This window comes from Actinia tenebrosa, unplaced genomic scaffold (genome assembly GCF_029948245.1).
Source record: "Actinia tenebrosa isolate PJP-AT-01 unplaced genomic scaffold, QUT_ActTen_1.0 PGA_scaffold11__36_contigs__length_13525064, whole genome shotgun sequence".
NCBI lineage: Eukaryota > Metazoa > Cnidaria > Anthozoa > Actiniaria > Actiniidae > Actinia > Actinia tenebrosa.
In genome coordinates, this window is record NW_028292571.1 from 1,829,411 (window position 1) to 1,848,927 (window position 19,517).

Sequence of the window (19,517 nt, forward strand, 5' to 3'; positions counted from 1 at the left end):
GTGCTCTATATCGAGAGATATATGTACAGCTTACACAGATTTTGCTTATTTTTTTTCTAAAGGAACACAGGTATCCCAAAGACAATATTTGCACATATTTTGCGCTTGCGCTGTGAGGTCACGTTCTCTTTCCTGTGATCCAACATGTCGAAGAGAGGTAAGACTTGATAGTAACTAAAAGAATCCGTTTGCATCGGATTCATCCTCCATCATATTTCATATATTTTGATCTAAATCAATGAACAAATATTAGACTGGCATCTTCTAGTGATTTTTTTGTGCTATTTGTTCCGTGGATGACTTCTATAATGTCGATAAAACCTCACAAAGATATCGTTAGTAAGGTACATGTAGAAAATATCTCTGAGCGTAATCAAAATAAAGAATGTAAAAGTCTGTATTACTTTCTCGACTTGAAGTGTTTTGACGCCTAAATTTAATAAAATATCTTTATATTTATAGTATGTGAATTAACTACAATTATGTACCTATTGGATGTATTTAAAAACTAAAAAACAACGGCGCCTAGTAAAGGTTTAAAATTGTCTGTGCTAATGTTGGTTTTTGATAAACTTTAGGACGTGGAGGTACTGCTGGCGGAAAATTCCGCATTGCCCTGGGTCTTCCAGTGGGTGCTGTTATCAACTGTGCCGACAACACTGGTGGTAAAAACCTGTATATCATTGCTGTAAAAGGCATCAAAGGACGTTTGAACCGTCTCCCAGCTGCCGCATCAGGCGATATGGTGTTGGCAACTGTAAAGAAGGGAAAGCCAGAACTTCGAAAAAAGGGTATGTTTTTGAATTTGCAGTACTTGGGATGCATGTGACACTATAGCTGCCATTTTGGTTGACTTTGACAAAAGATAAGGTCTTGGTGTCTTTTGTCATATCGACCAACATGGCGGTCTCATCTTTTATTCCTTTATTCTCATGAGAAGGGATACACGCCACCAATAGTTTACCTTTAGCAACCATTGTGTGTCATTTTTCTTCTAGTTATGCCTGCAGTTGTTATTCGGCAGCGGAAGCCGTACAGAAGAAAAAATGGTGTATTCATATATTTTGAAGGTATTTCTGTTTAAACATTTTTGGATAGAATGAGTGTCAGCTTATAAAACCAATACTGTTTGCCTAATTCATTTTGTGCATTTATTTTTAGACAATGCGGGGGTTATAGTGAATGTTAAAGGAGAGATGAAAGGTAAGGCTTCCTCTTGTCAAATACTGATATTTGCATTAGATTGTGCAACGCGAACTTTTTTGTCTTTGTTTGTGGCACAAAAACGGTGTGTTTCTAGACTCTAAACAACAGCTATCCACAGAAAAATTTTAATGTTTCCAGGGGCAGCAGTTATGATTTTTGCTTTGACTTTGCATTTCTGAAGTCATGTGCATACATGTACATTCCTGATGTAGAGAATCTAATTAGCTCTTAACATAGTTAATAAATTAGTCAGTTTTGGTTTGACATTGTCCAAACTCCAGCAGTTGTTTTAAACCCTGGTAAAAGTTACAACATGGTAAAATTCCTTTTAAAATTTGTCTTGTGAAGAAAGTTTCAGTTCCAATAATTACTACAAAAAGTAGTTGTGAAACTTTCTTCCCAGGAAAGTTGGTGAAAAAACTAGTTAATAAAATTTTTTTGCCAAATATTCCAGGATCTGCCATCACTGGACCAGTATCAAAGGAATGTGCTGACTTGTGGCCCAGGATTGCATCTAACGCCAGCAGCATTCAATAAACTCTCTTAAACCCAATTAAAGCATTTAGTAACCATTATCAAGTTTTGGTATTTTGAGTTCATTATTAAGGGTATTAGGGTGTAATATATAAAGATTATCACATGTGAAGAGCTAAATATTGCTTTTATTAACGAGTTTCCATATCATATCGCAACGATGGAGCAATATTATATGGAAAACCTGTGAATGAGAAAGATATCAGGCTCTTAACATGTTATGATAACAAAACAAAATATAGCAAAAAGGGATATCATATCACTCCACTGATATGGTTTTTATTCACTGCTTTATCACACTGATAACAAACCTAAATGTGTAGTTAAATTCTGGGTTTGTTTTGGGAAGAGGAATTTACTTAGCTAGTGAAACAAATGTGTATAATATTACTATTTTTTTCACAAGCGAAGTAAAATCACTTTATTATCAAACTCTATTGATTCTGTTTGGTTGGGAAGTTATGTAATGTAACATTGGTGAACAAATACCTCATATTTCTCCTACTGGGGACACAACAGCTATAAAAGTCATAGATGAAGACTAAATTTTGAATATTTTGTATTAAGGCCTAAATGCTCCATGATACAAACAAACAGGAAAATCAAGTAAAAATAAGATCTTGCACTGTGGTTTTGCTCGATTATCATTTGGGCAGAGAAACAGATAGCACAAGAATTCGCATACTTGATGCATACTTATAGAACGTTTGAACCAATTTTGATTATGGTAGACTTTTCCTTTAACTACTTGGGCATAATGTTTTTCATTTCAGACCGTGTCATTGTCTTGAAAATAAGATTCTTTGTTTGAGTTGTATCCATATTCATGTGTCTTCTCATTAAACAAAGAAATGATACTCTGATACGTCGTCTGAAATGGAAAAACAATGGATTAATCTTTTTATGGTCAGAATAGTCGGAATATTCTCCACACCTCTCAAATGCCAACGGTAAAGTAAAAAATGCACAGCTTCAAAAATACAAACATATAAATCCCACAGACCTTCACTTGAACATTATTATTGTACACAATCGCAGCTAACTCTAAGGCCCTGGCTAAACGAGGAAACAAGTTTCCAGAGTGTTCCCCATGATTCCAAGTTTAGCCACATGCGAAACATTGCTACGTGCAACAAATTTTGCTTCCAAGACGCAAAAATGTTTCTGCTGTGCGGCAGAAACATTTCATGCTTCCAAGACGCATGGAAACAATGTTTCCCAATGTTTCCTCGTTTAGCAACGAAAATCAACATTCTAAAAGTTCGTTACTTAGCAACGCTAGCTCTATCTTGAAAGTGCGCATCTAACCGATGTTGAGTAAACATGTTTCCCGATGTTTCCTGACAGTTTTGTCACCTTTGGAAACATTTAGGAAAACGTGTTTTCTCGTTTAGCCAGGGCCTAAGCAGCAAAGAACTCGACTAGAATATCGAAGGAGCGACTAATATTACAATTTTTGACACTTCTGGGAAGGTGGTGATGCTTTGTTTGAAACAACCAGGCTTGTGCACATAAGCAGAAAACTTGAACTTTAGTGAGGCATTGGGAAATAGAACATCCATTATGCTGGAATTCAAATGAAAGTTAAAATTGGCCTAAGTAGCAAATGTTAGTAAGATTTTTTGAGGTGGCTAACTATTTTTCAATATTCGATTTGAGCCCACGATTTGCGCGCGATCAAAAACCGTTGAATAATCTTCACGATTTTATTGAAGAACCATACACTTTTTTTTTTTTTAACTTTAAGAGGGCAAAACCCTCAAATTTCGCACGGGACTCTATACTTTTTTGTTATTTTCCAGAATAACAGGTAATATTCCATTATTTTTCAATTCTGTTTATCAGAACAATGTAGAAAATCGTTCTGTTTGTTTTGTGCTCAATTTTTACGAGAACTTGCACACCGTAGAACCTGATAAAAAAAGTTTTTCCATTGTTTACAACAGTTTATTAAAACAACTTTTATCAGTATTTTATAAATATAGTGTAAGTTACGTGTTCGGAGAAAATTACTTAGTTTCGGTTTTATGATTTCTTTTATACAGAGCTTGATTTTCGCTATTTTTCTTCCATAAATTATACAAACGCATGTCATTCCGGAGTGATTATCTCAAAACAAGCTCGGGAAACCCCATTTTTCTTTGCATTTGCGAAATAGCATTTCAATTTTAAAATTTCAGATTAAAAAGTTTCAATTTTCAATTTTCTGTTTATCATTTACCAAAGTAGTCAGCCACCTTAAAAGCGAAAACACGACTCTTGAGTTAATATACTTAGTTGCTCCCTGAAGTGGTACAATGAAAAGCGGGATTTGATTTGTGTAACCTGGAAAAAATGGGATTTAGCTCACGGGGAATGGGGAAAAAAAGAACAAAATGGGGAAATGTTTGGGATTTGGATTTTGGGAAGAGGGATTTAAAGAAAAATGGGATTGGCACCCCACCTTCAGCTAGGTCCCTCCACTAAATGAAAAGACAACAGAACAAAGAAAACTAATGTGTAATATAAATGTGACAAGTCCATTTTGTTCCGGTTGTTTTTTCAGGTCTTATCTATGCCCACGATCTCAGATTTCTCATTCCTATCACTGATGATGATTGTTGAAACTCAAAACTGTCGTGTTTTCACTTTACAAAGTTTTCAAAATTAACGCTGCTGAGTGTTATTATGGTTTGTGCATTGCTCGGTGAATGGTCGTTAGGATCGAACGGTCGGAGTCTGGAAGGTCAGGAGTTTCATTTTTTCTGTCCCTGATTTTTTTTGCTGGTGACAACCTGATTAATTTATTTCTTTTCATTGTTTGGTCTTTTAGTTTATTGTTTCTGTTAAACTTTTCTGTTATTTGTCATAATACAGTTATTAAATACTTCAAACTAACTTTACTGGATTACCATATCAACACAAATAACATTGAAGATTCTGTTTTTGCTTCTCTGAAACTTTCAAAAGACGAAAAACGGAAAAAATAGCAGCAGCAAAGTGCTAAAAGCCACTGAAAGGTCGCTATCAACATATCAGTCAGAGCACCCAATCATTTTACACCAATCAGCTACGTCCTTTTCCCACGATTAACTCATACATTATGTCACTCATTAAGCATTCGTGTGTAGCGGCCCGGCCTCGATTTTAGTTCCTCCCGCGCGTTCATCCTTTTGAAGATACCTGTAATTTCCAACTATGTGGAGTTAATTTTGATGTTTTTGTGGAAAGAAAATACTGGAATTTAGTTCTGAGGTAAGATAAATATATATATTTAAAAGGGTGGGGTTTATTTGGTGTTTGTGATGGATAATAATTATTGAGAGAGATCTTTAAGGGTGACAACCATGTTATCCCGCTTGACTGAGTCCGATTCATGGATCGAAGTTACAAAAAGACATAAATCATAATCACGAGCGCATCAATGGGCAGCATCAAATCGCATAAAAAGTTTAACATCGAGTACTAAGTTGAACTCTCAATCTGCCAACATGGTGTTCTTTTTGTTATTTTTCCTTCTTCGACACTAAGTCATCTTTTCCTGATCCTCTGCAGGTCTGGGAACAGGTCATAAATCAAGTCTTGCCGGTCAAAAACACAACATGAAGTACACTACGAAAACCGTCAGGCTTGTTGCAATCTTAAGCTTTTGTTTCTTCGTATTTGAGTTAAGTACTACAGTGGCGATGCCAATAAATGAAGGTAATCCCTTAATATAATCCATACTATTTGATACAAAAATGCTTATGAATTATTTGATTTTTTTGCCTTTGTTTTTTCATTTTTTATTGTTTTTATTTTAGTTATAAGTTTAAGGGTTCAATGACTATAGTATATAAACATGCTACCTGTGGCCGACACAAGTAAACGCGTTTCACATTTCAAACACTATTCGAGTTCCTTGGTATTATTGGACCTACACATCCATTAATCGCCTACCCGTTTTCGGGTACTGCTCCCCGGGATTATATATGATTAATATACAGTATATTGCGCGAGCTAAACTCGGCCAAGTATAGGTTTTGTACAATTGTGATCGCTAAAGCCAAATGTTTTTTACCCGGTTTCAAGTCGTTCTTTAAAAAAGTCAATATTTTAATTTGATTTGCGGCGAGAAAATAAATACAGCTTTCCAACAAGAGAATTAACTTTATTCTTGTTTTTTAACTCGGCTGGTCTTGTTACGATTGCAGCATGCACTGCAAGTTGTCGTATCCCCATATCGCCATCTGATTGGCTAGTTACCTAATGTATATTTATAACAGAGACGCCTGCGCAAATCGCCCATAATTTTTATATGAAATAAACAGCAGCTTGCGTCTTTATGCTGTGTTGTAAATGCTTCTAATTGGAATCTGTATAAACAGAAGCACTTTAGTGGTTTTAAAATGCTTCTGACGTCTTTTGTGCTCTTTAGCTCTCAGCGTCTTTATACCAGAGTAGAGACATGTGAGCGCGTTGAACATTGCTCAAATTGAGTACAAACTCATTTCAATAAAGTTAGTCATCTCAGCTGAAAAGCCACAAAACTGAGACTGCCAAGGATTATGGGTAGCTACATATCACATGTTTCAACAATGTACTTGATAAATATAGAGGGACCTGAGATCGTTTACCAGTTACGTACAGTGCATCCTCAAGCTGCAGTTTGTATCAACAGCTTTACTTGTTTGACCATACTTCATAGACTATTGACTATGGTTTATAAGTAAAATTCTTTCCCGTGATCCGCGTCAATCTCAGTTTACGTCAGTTTTTAATTAGACTTGCTCAAGGCCAGCAAGCTCTCTCTGAGACTCATTCAGTGCGCGTGAACTGAATACGGAGACAAAGGGCTTTGCGAAAGTCTATTTTTCACTGGTGAATAACTTTATTGAAATAAGTATATGCTAGGGCGGATCCAGCCCAAAATTTGAGGGGGGGGGGGGGGGGGGGGGGCTAATTGAGTTTCTTCCGTCAACACAACTGAAAACAAAAGCATCTAATAATTCTTCGGTTTTGTTTTGTCCCTCCCCCCTGGATTCGCCCTTGAGTATGCTAAATGGATTTCAGTTGCATCATTCATATTTTATATCGCCTTACGGGTATAAGCAGCCAAAGAAGAAGACAGAGAGTTGCGCAGTGCACTGGAATCCTTCCTTCAAGACTCTGATAACAGCAATAGGACAACATCCACTGAAAATGGCACAAACTCGAGCAACAATAACTCGACAAAGAATCGTTTTCTGAGCGATGAACTGGTTGATGACTTAGACCTGGATACATCAGGATCTGCAGATGATACAAACCATGAGAACGACGAAGGAGATTACTTCCTGAAGCCAAAACCAAACTCTTCCCTTCCGCCACCACCTCTGAACAAGAACAAAACTACACCGATAAAAAAGTCCACGAATTTGACTGGTTCAGATTCAACACCTGGTCTTAAGAGTAAAGGCACCTCAGACTCCAACAGACCTGTTGTTTCCCTATCAGGTCCTGTTGACAATACTGATCTATCACTCGAACAACCTGATTTGCCAAATCATGAGAATAAAGTGGTCAAAGAGGGATATGATAAAGAATCTCAGCCTCTTGGTCTATCAGATTCTAACCAGTCCGCGGCCGACCTAAAAAATGATTCATCGATAAACAGTACCAAAGGCGAAATGGAGAATGAAGGTTTAGATCTACTTAAGGGCAATAATTCAGATTCCTCTCTGTTAGGAAAGGTTGAAGGTAATAGTACCATGCTGCAGAAGAGCAGTAGCGAGGAAATGCCTTCCAACGCATCTGTTTCAGAAGGAAACAACGGGACAACGACGTCTAAAAAGAAGCTCTTGCACTTTCTTGATATTTCGGAAAATTATACCAAAAGTGTCAGTCACAATGTTACACATCCAATGAAGAATGACAGCGCGACAAACTCGTCAAGTTCCAACGTTCAGGACAAACAGCTTGCGACAATGGAAGGTAGTTCATATCCAACCCTATCGACGCCAGGGCATGAGAAACAAGGAGAAGACGAAGAAACAGAAAAAGAACCGGGGACAACCAATCCACCTCAAATAACCAGTCCACGTGTTCCTCAACCAATCCAGTATTTACCAGCAGTTCCTCCACTGCCAACAAATCATCCAGCCCAAGTTAATTTGGCTCCAGTAAAATCATTAAGAAACCCTTATGAAAATTACCAAACTGTTCAAAATGGTATGGTAATGACCCCTAATGGTGCTCTCAACTCAAAACAGGTTTTATATAACCGTTTGTATCAAAATAGGCAATGGCAAAACAGGCTGCAAATGTATGGACGTCAATCACAATTACGACCTCAAGGTTACCAAGGATATCCTGGTTATCAAGGTTACCAACGATACCCGAGTTACCAAGGTTACCAATTTTTAGGCCAACCTAGTCAGGGTCTTTATCAAAGGTCTCGCATTGAATACCCAGATACTGTCCTCGATTCTAACGGCAACAGACCAAAGGCTTCGCAAGAGTTTGAGGACGCTTTGTTTGAATCGGGTCAAAAGAATGTCAATGATTTATTGGGTAGATCAACAGTCAAGTCACTAGAGCCTAATTCGATGATGTCCAACTATGGTAAGAACACTCGCTTTTATACAAATGGACAAAATAGCCTTCTTAATGGAAGACAAGGTGAAGAACTACTAGGAGAAAAACAACCGCAAGGAAATATGAACAAGAAACAAGCGTATAATGTGTACGAAGCAGCGATCTACCTTGCAGACCTTTTGAAGAATGGTGAGTTATGTCCATATCAAAATGAAACATGACTGATGTACGTGACAGACACCATCAAGACATGCGTGACAGACGGTAAATTATATATGAAGCAGGGACGTTACAGTAACCTGACAGACACCATCAAGACATGCGTGACAGACGGTAAATTATATATGAAGCAGGGACGTTACAGTCACCTGACAGACACCATCAAGGCATGCGTGGCAGACAGTAATTTGTCCACCAGGCAGGGACGTTACAGTAACGTAACAGACAAAGACATCAAGACATGCGTGACAGACAGTTATTTGTCTATGTGGCAGGGAGGTTACATTAACGTGACATACACCATCAAGACATGCGCAAGAGATAGTGATTTGTCTATGTGGCAGGGAGGTTACATTAACATGACAGACACCATCAAGACATACGCGACAGGCAGTAATTTGTCTATGAAATAGACGTTACAGTAATTACGTGAATGACATCAACACAAAATGCCCGACAGGCGAATATTTGTGCATCCATGAAACAAGGAAGGTACGACGAGGCTACGGAGAGGGAAAAACTAGGTGACATACGTGCATTTTTCTTGTCATAAGCTCATGTATGTCTATTGGTGAGACAGTGTGACAGACAGCTAATGAGGCCATGTAACAGTTATCCATATGTTTACATAAACTAACAATACACTCAAGCCCCATTGTGACAAACACCAAAACGTAAAGTGTGTCAGACCATTACGCGAGACAACAGATGTTACAGTGATATGACGGTCCAAGTAATGCAGGCCAGTCGCAAGGGGTGGTTTGATGCCTTATAATAAATAGAAATAACAAAGTTAAATGGAATTAATGTATTTTTTTATCAAGGGTTATCAACTGAAATAAGGCACGAGTACATTCAGCAATTGTCTTTGCAACTTGACTCGCAATGCCGTTGCGACACAAGTTGCATGGAGCATTGCAGCGTGTAACCTACAGCGCAATTTGAAAAAATGTTGGGGCGGAGGGTGGGGGGGGGGAGGAATTACCCTGTCCCTTCCCAGTGATGTATCACTTGAAAATATGACCTCTCTAAAATACCCTACAGTACTCACAAGATTGTTGACAACCCTTTCATTTGGGTCACGCAAAATAGTATGATCCTTCAAATTTCCATTTTCCCGCCCGTCCTCCCTCGATCGATTCATCGTGTATTTTTGCGGCTAACTTTCATTGCACGTATTGCGTTTCAGAAAGTATAAAACTCGATGAGATGGCATCTGGTCAGCACAAAAACGTCGACAAAGATGATGACCTTTTCGGGGGAGAATCTGACCAAGGGTCAGGACAAAGAATAACCCTGGACCAACCAGAAAGTCCAGTCCATTCTACTCTTTTGAGTGATAGACAAGTTGACAAGTTAATCCAGGCGGAAGACTTGGGAGTAAGTGGAGTTTCTGATAGCGACACTTCGGGTAAATCCCCAAACAATGTTCCGAATTTTAAGAGTTCTGCAAACTCGTTAGAAGAACCAGAAATTTTTAGTCCAAAAGACAACAGTAAAAACCAGAAACTGAATGATGATAGCAATATGGAAAATGAAGCACAAATTAAAGTTGATAAGCCAGAGGTTCCGTCAAATGACGCGCTAAATCAACCAGTAAAAATTCCACCTTATCAAGAAACTAAGCCAGCAGTACAAGTAAATGCGGCTTCAGAAGATAGCGCAGCCGCATTACAGCCACAGGTTACTACTGATACAGCGTCTGTAGCGCTAGCGCCACAACCTCAGACGTCATTGGACACATCTGTACAACAGCAACAGGTATTTAACGATGACTTAGCTGCAACACAGCCAGTGGCACCACTGAATACGGACAGTACAGCAGCAACACAATCACAGTCTCCGATAGATACAAATGTGCAGCAGACGCAATCATTTGTCGCGGATAAAACAGCACAACCAGAGACTGCAATGAATACAGTTTCTGACCAATCGCAATCCTTTATTCAATCAGCGACGCCAGTGCAACCGGAAGTGCAGCCAGCGAATAGTGCTTACAGCGCAGCCGCACTCCAGACTGCAGATGCTTCAGCTCCACAGCAAACATTCGACGATGCTGCAGCCTTTTCTACACCCCAAGCTGATAACCAGGGGAACACAGTAAGCGCCTACAATACTCAGCAGCCAGCGGAGACAACCAGCAATGCAGCCGCAACGCAGCAGTGGGATACCACAGCACCACAGGAAACCCAACAATACAACGACGCAGCCGCTTCTTCACAACAGGCAGCCCAAACACCAGCCCAGACCAGCACAACGAATAGCTACGCACCTGAGGGTAATGACTCGTTACTTGTATTGTAATTTATATTTTCTTTTATGTTGGTTTATGAACCTGACATCTTATTGTCCTCAGACTGTTGTTTCTGATTGGATACCAGGTAGGTCTATTCAATTATATATGCCACTAAATTAGTGAGAAACCTCTTGAGCAAGGTTTTGATGATTTAGTTATGATTCATGTGTTTTACCGGCAACGAAAATTAATTTCCTAGAAGATCCGCTATTGGTGTCAGGAGCGGGAGACTGAACACGGAAAATAAGTCAGAACAGAAGAAAAAGATTTCATTCAGTTAAAAGCTTGATCTGGGTCTTATAAATGATACTATATGAATGAGTTTATTTATCAATTTGTTGCAATTTACTTTTAAAAAGAACCTAAATTAAAAAAATGTGAGCCTAATTAACACAAAAAATATTTATACTGGCTGTTGAACCACAGACAGCTCTCAAAAGTACTTTTATACATTGTTAGAACTGGGCATTTGGCAAAGAATTGATTTTTTCACGAAATGTCCAGCTGCTGAAGGTTATTTTTAGAGTTGCAACAATTTGAAGACAAAGAAAAGCATATGTACATGTACATTGTTTTGACAAGTGACTTGTAAAAAAGTGTATCAAGTGTCCATCCTCAGAAATAACAGCGAATTAGTTTTTATTTTATAATTACCAATGAAATATCTATTTTTCTCCATTTCGAAAAATTGATATCTTCACACGTGAAAATAACACCATTGCGATGGCTATTCAAAAATACACGGAAAGAATTGCCTGAAAAAGCCAAAACATAATTCATTGATAATTATATAATAAACAGAATATTACATGGACGCTTGGAGATACGAAATTTATCTTCTCGTGTTGAAAATCTCTCACTCGTTCGCTGTGCTCACTTGTGAGAGATCTTTTCAACACTCGAAGATAAATTTCGTATCTCCGCGCGCCCATGTAATATCCTCTATATATGCCACCCTTTCGCTATATACCCACCGCTTTCGTTGCCAAGTTATAAGCTACATTGGAGAACTCGGAAGAACTATTGATCAAAGAATAAAATATCACGATTTAGCAACTAAAAAAGAGCATCTTATTCATACATTTGGAGAGCGCTAAACGGTCAATGAGAATGGAATGTAGCAACATTGAAATAGCTTCCCATTGTTTTTTCGCCTGTCAATCACAATTACGACGCCACGTTCGATATCTTAGTCGTATGCATGGTACCAAGACGTGTATTGATACTTAGTTACCAAACATTCCTTTTATGCGTATTTATTGGTGTAGAAGTGAAATAGTGTACCAAATACGACATTTTCTACCCTTTTGGCAATAATACACATTTTTTTTAGGAATAGTGACCACAGTAAATCCGTGAAACACTAATTACTAAATAGTACAAAATAGTGCTAGTTAAACAATAGAAAACAATGGAATTTGCATGAAATTGTGCTATTTAGTATTACTAAAGTTTCACGGATTTACTGTGGTCACTCTACTTGAAATTTCACTACTCGACGACGTTATAAACAAAAACTACAACATTATAGGCTACCTATCCTATTATAGTTTAACAATTGTGAACATTTTATTCTGGAGATTCTTGGTATGGTGCTAGAGTTTTACTAGAGTAGTTTTCGTATGACTGTGAAAAGCTCACGGCAAGAACACGGTCTTGACACGGCAAGACATGCGCCAAACCAATCACATCGCTCGAGAATTTACTTTTCATTCAATCAAATACCCGAAACACGGCACGATCACGACGCAGACACAGTTACTCGTCAAGGTCACGGCGCTGTCAGACCAATCACATTGCGCGGGGGGAAAATTAGTCAATTAAAATTCTAGAATACATCACGGTAATGGCACGGCACGCTTACAGCACACGCGAGCTTTTCACAGTCGTACGAAAACTGCTTTATCTCAATAAACGTGGCGGGCTATTGATTGCAATAGTTGAAACTGGGGCATAATACGGTCAGCGGTCAGTTTTCTGGGAAGTCCTTTCTGACCTAGTTCACTGTAATTTTTTTCGCAGGAAAATCTCACACAATCCAGTTAGATGAAGAACGATACAGAACACTTATCTGCCAGAATGGCAAGGATACGATTTCCTGCCCTCCAAACAAACAAATCAGCATCCGAGCCGCGAACTACGGGAGCATGGGAGCCTCTGCTTGTCTTGGAAGACAGAGTTTTACTCCTTCACAGATCTGTAAAACCCCTGGTGCTTACGATATAGTCAAGACAAACTGTGATGATATGGAAAACTGTGAACTGATGGCAAATGATGATATATTTGGTACTGAATGTCAGACGGATAAGAAATATCTAGACCTGGAATACGATTGTGTATCAAGTCAATGTAAGTGAATGTTAACATTTCAACAGCGCGCGCGGAACCGTATGATTGTCGTCGCGACAAAATAGAGTTTTGGTGGACGTCAATCCAAACATTTCTTTGAAACCGTAGGAAAACACAAATTTTAGAACGGCACCTTATGCCTTGAGGAAACGCCTTGGTTGAAGTTCCGCGCGTGCTAATGAGAAGCAATGCAAATTTGTTACTTTATTCGTCATTTAGTACGTTTCTGAGCTAGAAAAGCTCTAAGGTTTGTCGCTGCGTTAAAATTACAGTTCGATCTGCGAGCCACCCGTGACCTGACTAAGATCAAGTAGCCGATTCAGGGTTTGATGAAATGTTATTCAGTCTGTCAGTACGATCAAAGCGTAGCAAACAAGTGCAGTGCATGCGTTTAGTTGGCACTATATTAGCGACATGCACAGTTACATATATATGACCACGCAAATACGAAGAAAATAGGGAAAATAATAAGAACCTATGTGTACTAAGAGGTTTTTACCAACATTCGAGATTTCCTGCGGCTTTATTACACGGAATTGTCATGTGATAATCATATCAACCGCTGTTTTTTTATCGAAGGCTCAACAATCCATTCGACTCTTCTATTATATAACATTCAATTTTCTGAATAACAACTCGCTTTAGTCTAATACAATAAGTAAACAAATATCACTTGCATTCCCAACCGAATGAAACGATGTAAATGATAAGGACCTCCGCTGTGTTCCTTGATTTCAGACTCAACTACTTCTAGGCTTAGTCTAGAATAAGTGTCTAAATTTTCAAAGTAAAGCAAAGTAAAAAATGTATGCCCTTCGCGAACGTTGTTTGGAACACATGAATATTTTGCACAAAGTCAAAGCTAACCCTGAGCAACAGGGAACTCTTAACTGGAGTACTCTGTGCGACAATATAGTGCCCAGTCTCCCATACGTTGTGATGTATCCAACATGGCTACCGGAACATAAACATGTACAATCTATAAAAAATGTTTTTATATTCTGTCACAAGAACAATAATATACTATAAAAAGGCTGGTCGACAGGGAACTGATCGACTTGGAGGACCATAAATAATAAATGACTGACCGGTAGAACCAGCAGGTTCTTTATTGTGTTATTGTGATCACTCATTGCTAGATTTGGTTATGATAGTCAACAAATTCGAGCCGAATACGGGAACAAATCATCAGCTTTTAAAAGCATAATCAAATTCAATTGCTAATCTCTTTGACAGCATGATTTCCGAATCTTTTTTTCAGTATAACAAAAAGTATTTCAATTAAACTTTAAACATTTTTTACCTGTTTGCTTGGCCGAACTTTTCACAGTATTTTTATGCCTTCCAACTGCAGTTATTCCAGTTCAGCAGCAGAGGCGGACTTTGCATATTCTATTCCAGCACGCTCTGTAGTTGCTGTGGAGAGAATTTCAGGCTTAGGACGGACCAGAATCATTTTGCACAAAATGAAATATTCCAAAGCTCATAAAATAATTATGCAAAACGAAGTGAAATACTGCAAGTCGTGTAGTGTGGCTCTCTCACGAGTTTGGCCATGTTGTTTAGTAATAGAATCTAAATATAATATTGCTATTCAAGATCAGGGTTTAACCTTTCACTTTTAACGAAATATCTGTGTCGCTTGTTTTTATCTTTGCGATGTCGTGAGGGTCAATATCGAGAAATAATCTCAACCAATGAAAACACCCTCAAAATGATGTGATTCGTTCAAGCAGGTCAACATCAAATCCGTCAAGAAAGATTCTTAAAAGTGAATGATTATCAAGGTTTTTTTTTTTCACGTTTGAAAAGAACAGAAGACCCGAAGTTTCACTAGCAAAATGAAATTAATATGGCTTTCAGTCGTCCTTCTTCTCTTCTTTATTCATCGAGAAATTTATGCAGGTGATTTAACGCTTACTCTCGAGGAATTTTTTTCGATTATTGCGAGACCGAGACTTCTTCATTCATGAGAGTCGTGTCTCTTGGAAATTCGCTTCTAACATGTCTTTTTCTGAAACTAGCCGTTTTAGCGCCTCGTATTCCATGGCAGAAGCTCATTCAGTACCACTCTAACCCACAGAAATACGCAGGTTAAATAATTGAGAGAATTTTGACCTTTTTTATGTCGATTTTGTGGCTGACCTGTTTTACTGTTCTTCGCCGACAGAATTTTTCGATCAACCGGAACCGAAAGCAAAAGTACTTCGAAAACATAGTAATTCTGCAAAGTTCCAAAGCCCAGGATGGTTGTTTGCAGATCCTTACATGCAGAGAAGTTACGGTAGACTAGAAACATTATCGCTGTCCCGTATTCCTCTATTCAGACTTGGCTCATTTTATTTTTGAATTTTAGTGACATTGTTTCATTTTCTTTTCCAGCCCCATCACCTTATCAAGCAGGATATCCACAAGGTAATGAAATCAAAATTCAATAAATTTACTTCCATGCATGCACTCATTTTGGTATAAGTTGATAATCCAAAGGTTTTTATTTCATCGCTTGTCTTATTACATATATAATCATATAAACTTACAGATATTTATAGAGTGCAGGACTACAACCCAAATGGGTTAATGATAATTAAATCCCAAATTTAAAAAATCCTGCATTAGGGGAGGGGCTGGGAGACCATAATTTCTTAAGGAGGAGTGGGGTCAATTTTAAAATTTGAAATATTTCAGAAAAATTCTGTTATATTAGAATTTTCCATCCTTTTTTTTTTGTTGTTTTTGTTGTTTTTGTTGTTTTTTGTTTTATTTGACAAAGCCACCCAGACTTTAGAAGAGGCGGGTAGGGGAGACGAGAGTTTTAATTTTCTACACTTGTCTGAGCGTTCAATATCAGTGCAGGGAAGTGGCCGACACAACTAATTCTTGGCATGGGGCTTCATCATTCATAATAATATATACATATGTTTTTACGTGCTTAAGTTTTTTTTGTTATTCATTTATTTATTTTTTACTCATTTTGACCCATCTTTTCCTTTACTTCGATTTGGCGTTCATTTTCAGTACAAGTGTACGTGTAAAAATGATGTTTCTGATTGTAACGATTTGTATATATGTCCCTCAACAGCAATGTACCCAGCTCAACAGCCTGCAGCTTCTCCATATATGTACCCTGGTGCTCAGCCTGCTACCTCACAATACCAAGGTAGGGTACTCATTAGACTTTGCACTATATATTCCCTATATTTATATACATAATCTCAGCTATAGCAAGTCCAAAACTCTCGAAAACTGCCAGTCATCAAAAGGCTTGTCCACGATTGCCTAGATAGAGTGCGTAGCAAATTTTGAATGAAGTGGAAGAATACAGCATTGAAAATGAGCTAAAACGGAATCTTTTCTTCGCACTTCTTTCGTACTTATACCTCCAATTCTGCGTGCTGTACTTAACGGAAAAAAGTTTTTTTATTTGTGAATATTTTTTCATTTTATTCTCATTCAACTAATTTCATCGGTCAGTTTTTGCAGTATGCTAACTGAATGTCTATTTTGTTTGTATATGATCCGTTCGATCCATCAACTTCAGTAGGTTCTCCTCCCGAACAGCAAGGATATTATGGACAGCAACAGCAACAACTAACCCCATCACCCCCACCACCAAAACTACCTGAACTGATGTCCAGACTAGTCGCTCTGTCCCAGCAAAACCAGGCCGGTACTCAGCAGATGTGCTCTTCCCAGTGTAACACATGTAACCAGTGCACAGCTGCTCCAGTGTGTAATCCGTGTCCTGTTTGTCAAAGTACTGCCTGTACTGCCGCACCATCTGTTCCTTATATTCCTAAAGGCCTGCGGCCTTTGTGGGAATTATGGAATGAGAAGACTGCAGGTAATCAAGACAGAAAGAACACGATAAACAAATAGTGGATGAGGCTGGAAGGATTTTGATTTGTCAATTGACGAGCAACCACTTGATTTGCAAATGATAATTGGTTGATCGCCATGGACATTTTATTATTTATATAGCCATTAGTTTTTTACTTAGCCTCCTTTGCAGCCGTTCTTAGGGTCGTCACGCAACGTTTCAAACGTTGCGTGACGACCCTAAGAACGGCTGCAAAGGAGGCTATGTTTTACAGGAAAACACGCCACTCGTATTTTTGATGCGAACTACATGCGGGACCTCAGTGACATATATTCTATATCCTCACTATATTATATTATTTTCATTTAGATATGAATAGCATGGAAATGTCAGCCCTGATAATCAATCCAGTTCCAAAACTACCTCCTACAAAGAAGTCTTCATCATTGACCGAGAAAAGTGAAGGGTCTGGAAACGAGAACAGCGACAAGCGATCACACATTAAGTCGACTTCAAAGAAAAGCGTTGCGAAACAGGGCAAAGCTACCAAATCCGATAAAGCTTCAAAGAAGAGTTCCAAAAGTGGGTCGAAAGGAAAACACTCTTAGAGCAAAAAGAAAAAAGAAAAAAAAGAAAAAAAAAGAAAAAAAAAGAGGGGGGGGGGGGGTATATTTATAAATTGAAGAAGATTGTCTATTGAAATATGGCATACACTTTGTCATTGAAGAAAAACTGAGGGAAAGTTAACCCAACTAAAATGCAAATTTAACCAACATGGCGGCTATGAAAGACAGCACTGAAAAAATGTGTAATTCTTACGGCAACATAAACACACGTTTTAAGCGCCGTAATATCATTTCAAACATAAGGTTGTGTACACAATTAGCTCATTTTTGCAGTGCTTTAAAGGCAGACACATTTAAAGTTTTTTAATCGTAAACACTGTCCGGCGACCACAAACAGTCATTTGTTTTAGCGTTGTTACACAGGACAGGACCAATGTGTTGGCTGCCTGTGGTACGAATGGATCTCATACGGGGTTGTGGGTTGAATATTTAGGATCTTTGGATGGTTTGAAGCTTTTTTTGGTTAGTTTTGACGATTGTATGAAAGTACATATTCAGTTTGGAATCCTTATTAGACAAGACAAAAACTAAGCAGCAGAGGTGATAATTAGTGGTTTGCAATAAGTAACACATTTATTGCCTTCAAATATCTTATTTTATGTAAATATCAGACTTCAATAAAAGTATTTTTGACGAATTCACGGCTGTCGACCTGGTCAACTTTTAATCCACAGAACGCCCAAAATGTCCCATGCTTTTCTCTTTCTGCGTTATACTATTCATTCATAATTAATCTTTTTTTTTTTTTTTAATTTTTATTTTTTCAATTATAAGCTTGTATCCTTCTGGATCTTTCTACCTGACATCTCCTTAGTCGGCCTTGTGCTGTGTATTGGGCTTCCGTATATATATTCTCCGAAAGAGAGTCGAAAAGGCCTGGGACGACTCGCAGTATACCAACAAAAACACCACAGTAGACAACAGCGTTGCCAGCAGCGTGCTTGTTCTGATGGTGTATATTTAACAAATAAACAGCTTTTTCCTTGCTCCCTTCAGTAATAAAGCACTCGGGAAGTGACGTAAGCACAAAAGAAGCGTAAGGAGAACACGAGTAGGCGGGCGAGGGCACGAGCGAAATACGTCTGCGCATGCTCTGAATCCGTATGCAAATTAGTCAAAACATAAGTAAATTTGACTTTCAAACATGCCTGATAAATTGGACTTCACAAAATGCCAAAACTTAGTGTCCATGCTTGAAACTTAAGGCTAATTCTTTCATATTGTGTTTCTTAATACAGTATCTTGGTCTGACAAAAGTATACTCTCGAAGTTTTTAGTATACTTGGAGGAAACAAACATTTATTTTCTCACTCAAACTCTTCAAAATTCTTAGAAAACGTGCTACAATGCACGCATGCGCAAACATCTTTCTTTAACGTGTCGTAGGCGAGTGCTTCTTACACTTCTTGAATACTTACGGCGCTTTCTAAGTGCTTTATTGATGGATTAAGCACGGATGAAAGCTGTTTATTCGTTTTATTATATAATTACTGATTTAGGTATATTTAGGTATTGAATTTATTTACGCAATCTAAAGAAATAAAAAAAGAAATAAAAAATAAAACTAAAGCTAAAACTGATGTTATCAATGATTTAGGTTCCACCTGAACTACAATCAAAACTCTGAACAACAAATCCTGTCATAAATAAAAAGCAAGAAAAAATATTTATAAAACCTCTTTTCGTTTTGGACCGCCGCGGAAGTAGTTTTTCCATACAATTAATGTCACAAGCCTCTCACGGCTCTCAAAGTGCTATAACAACTAAACGTGTAACTGTCAATGAGAATAAACAAATAGAATAAAAAAGATATATTCATCTGACGATTAAAGTCGAACGTCGAACTTCAAATGAACCGTGAAAACACCACGAATAATGAGTCAATCTTATTCTACTATGTGATCATAAGGTTCGGCTCAGGCATGCGAGGCTTGAA

At 38.0% G+C, this 19,517-nt stretch overlaps 2 protein-coding genes across 2 annotated transcripts; both read left to right on the top strand.

The window, feature by feature from the left end:
* Positions 1 to 81: 81 nt before the first annotated feature.
* LOC116295442 (large ribosomal subunit protein uL14) lies at positions 82 to 1,781 on the top strand. Its single transcript, XM_031703246.1, has 5 exons — positions 82 to 157; positions 579 to 791; positions 999 to 1,070; positions 1,162 to 1,203; positions 1,661 to 1,781. Exons 1-5 carry the CDS (start codon positions 145 to 147, stop codon positions 1,741 to 1,743), a joined length of 423 nt encoding a protein of 140 aa, XP_031559106.1. The 5' UTR covers positions 82 to 144; the 3' UTR covers positions 1,744 to 1,781.
* Positions 1,782 to 5,321: 3,540 nt separating this feature from the next.
* Positions 5,322 to 18,218, top strand: LOC116295440 (uncharacterized). The gene is made up of 8 exons (XM_031703244.2): positions 5,322 to 5,421; positions 6,814 to 8,463; positions 9,683 to 10,771; positions 12,812 to 13,138; positions 15,521 to 15,553; positions 16,218 to 16,295; positions 16,677 to 16,979; positions 17,325 to 18,218. Exons 1-8 carry the CDS (start codon positions 5,322 to 5,324, stop codon positions 17,561 to 17,563), a joined length of 3,819 nt encoding a protein of 1,272 aa, XP_031559104.2. The 3' UTR covers positions 17,564 to 18,218.
* The last annotated feature ends 1,299 nt before the right edge of the window (positions 18,219 to 19,517 follow it).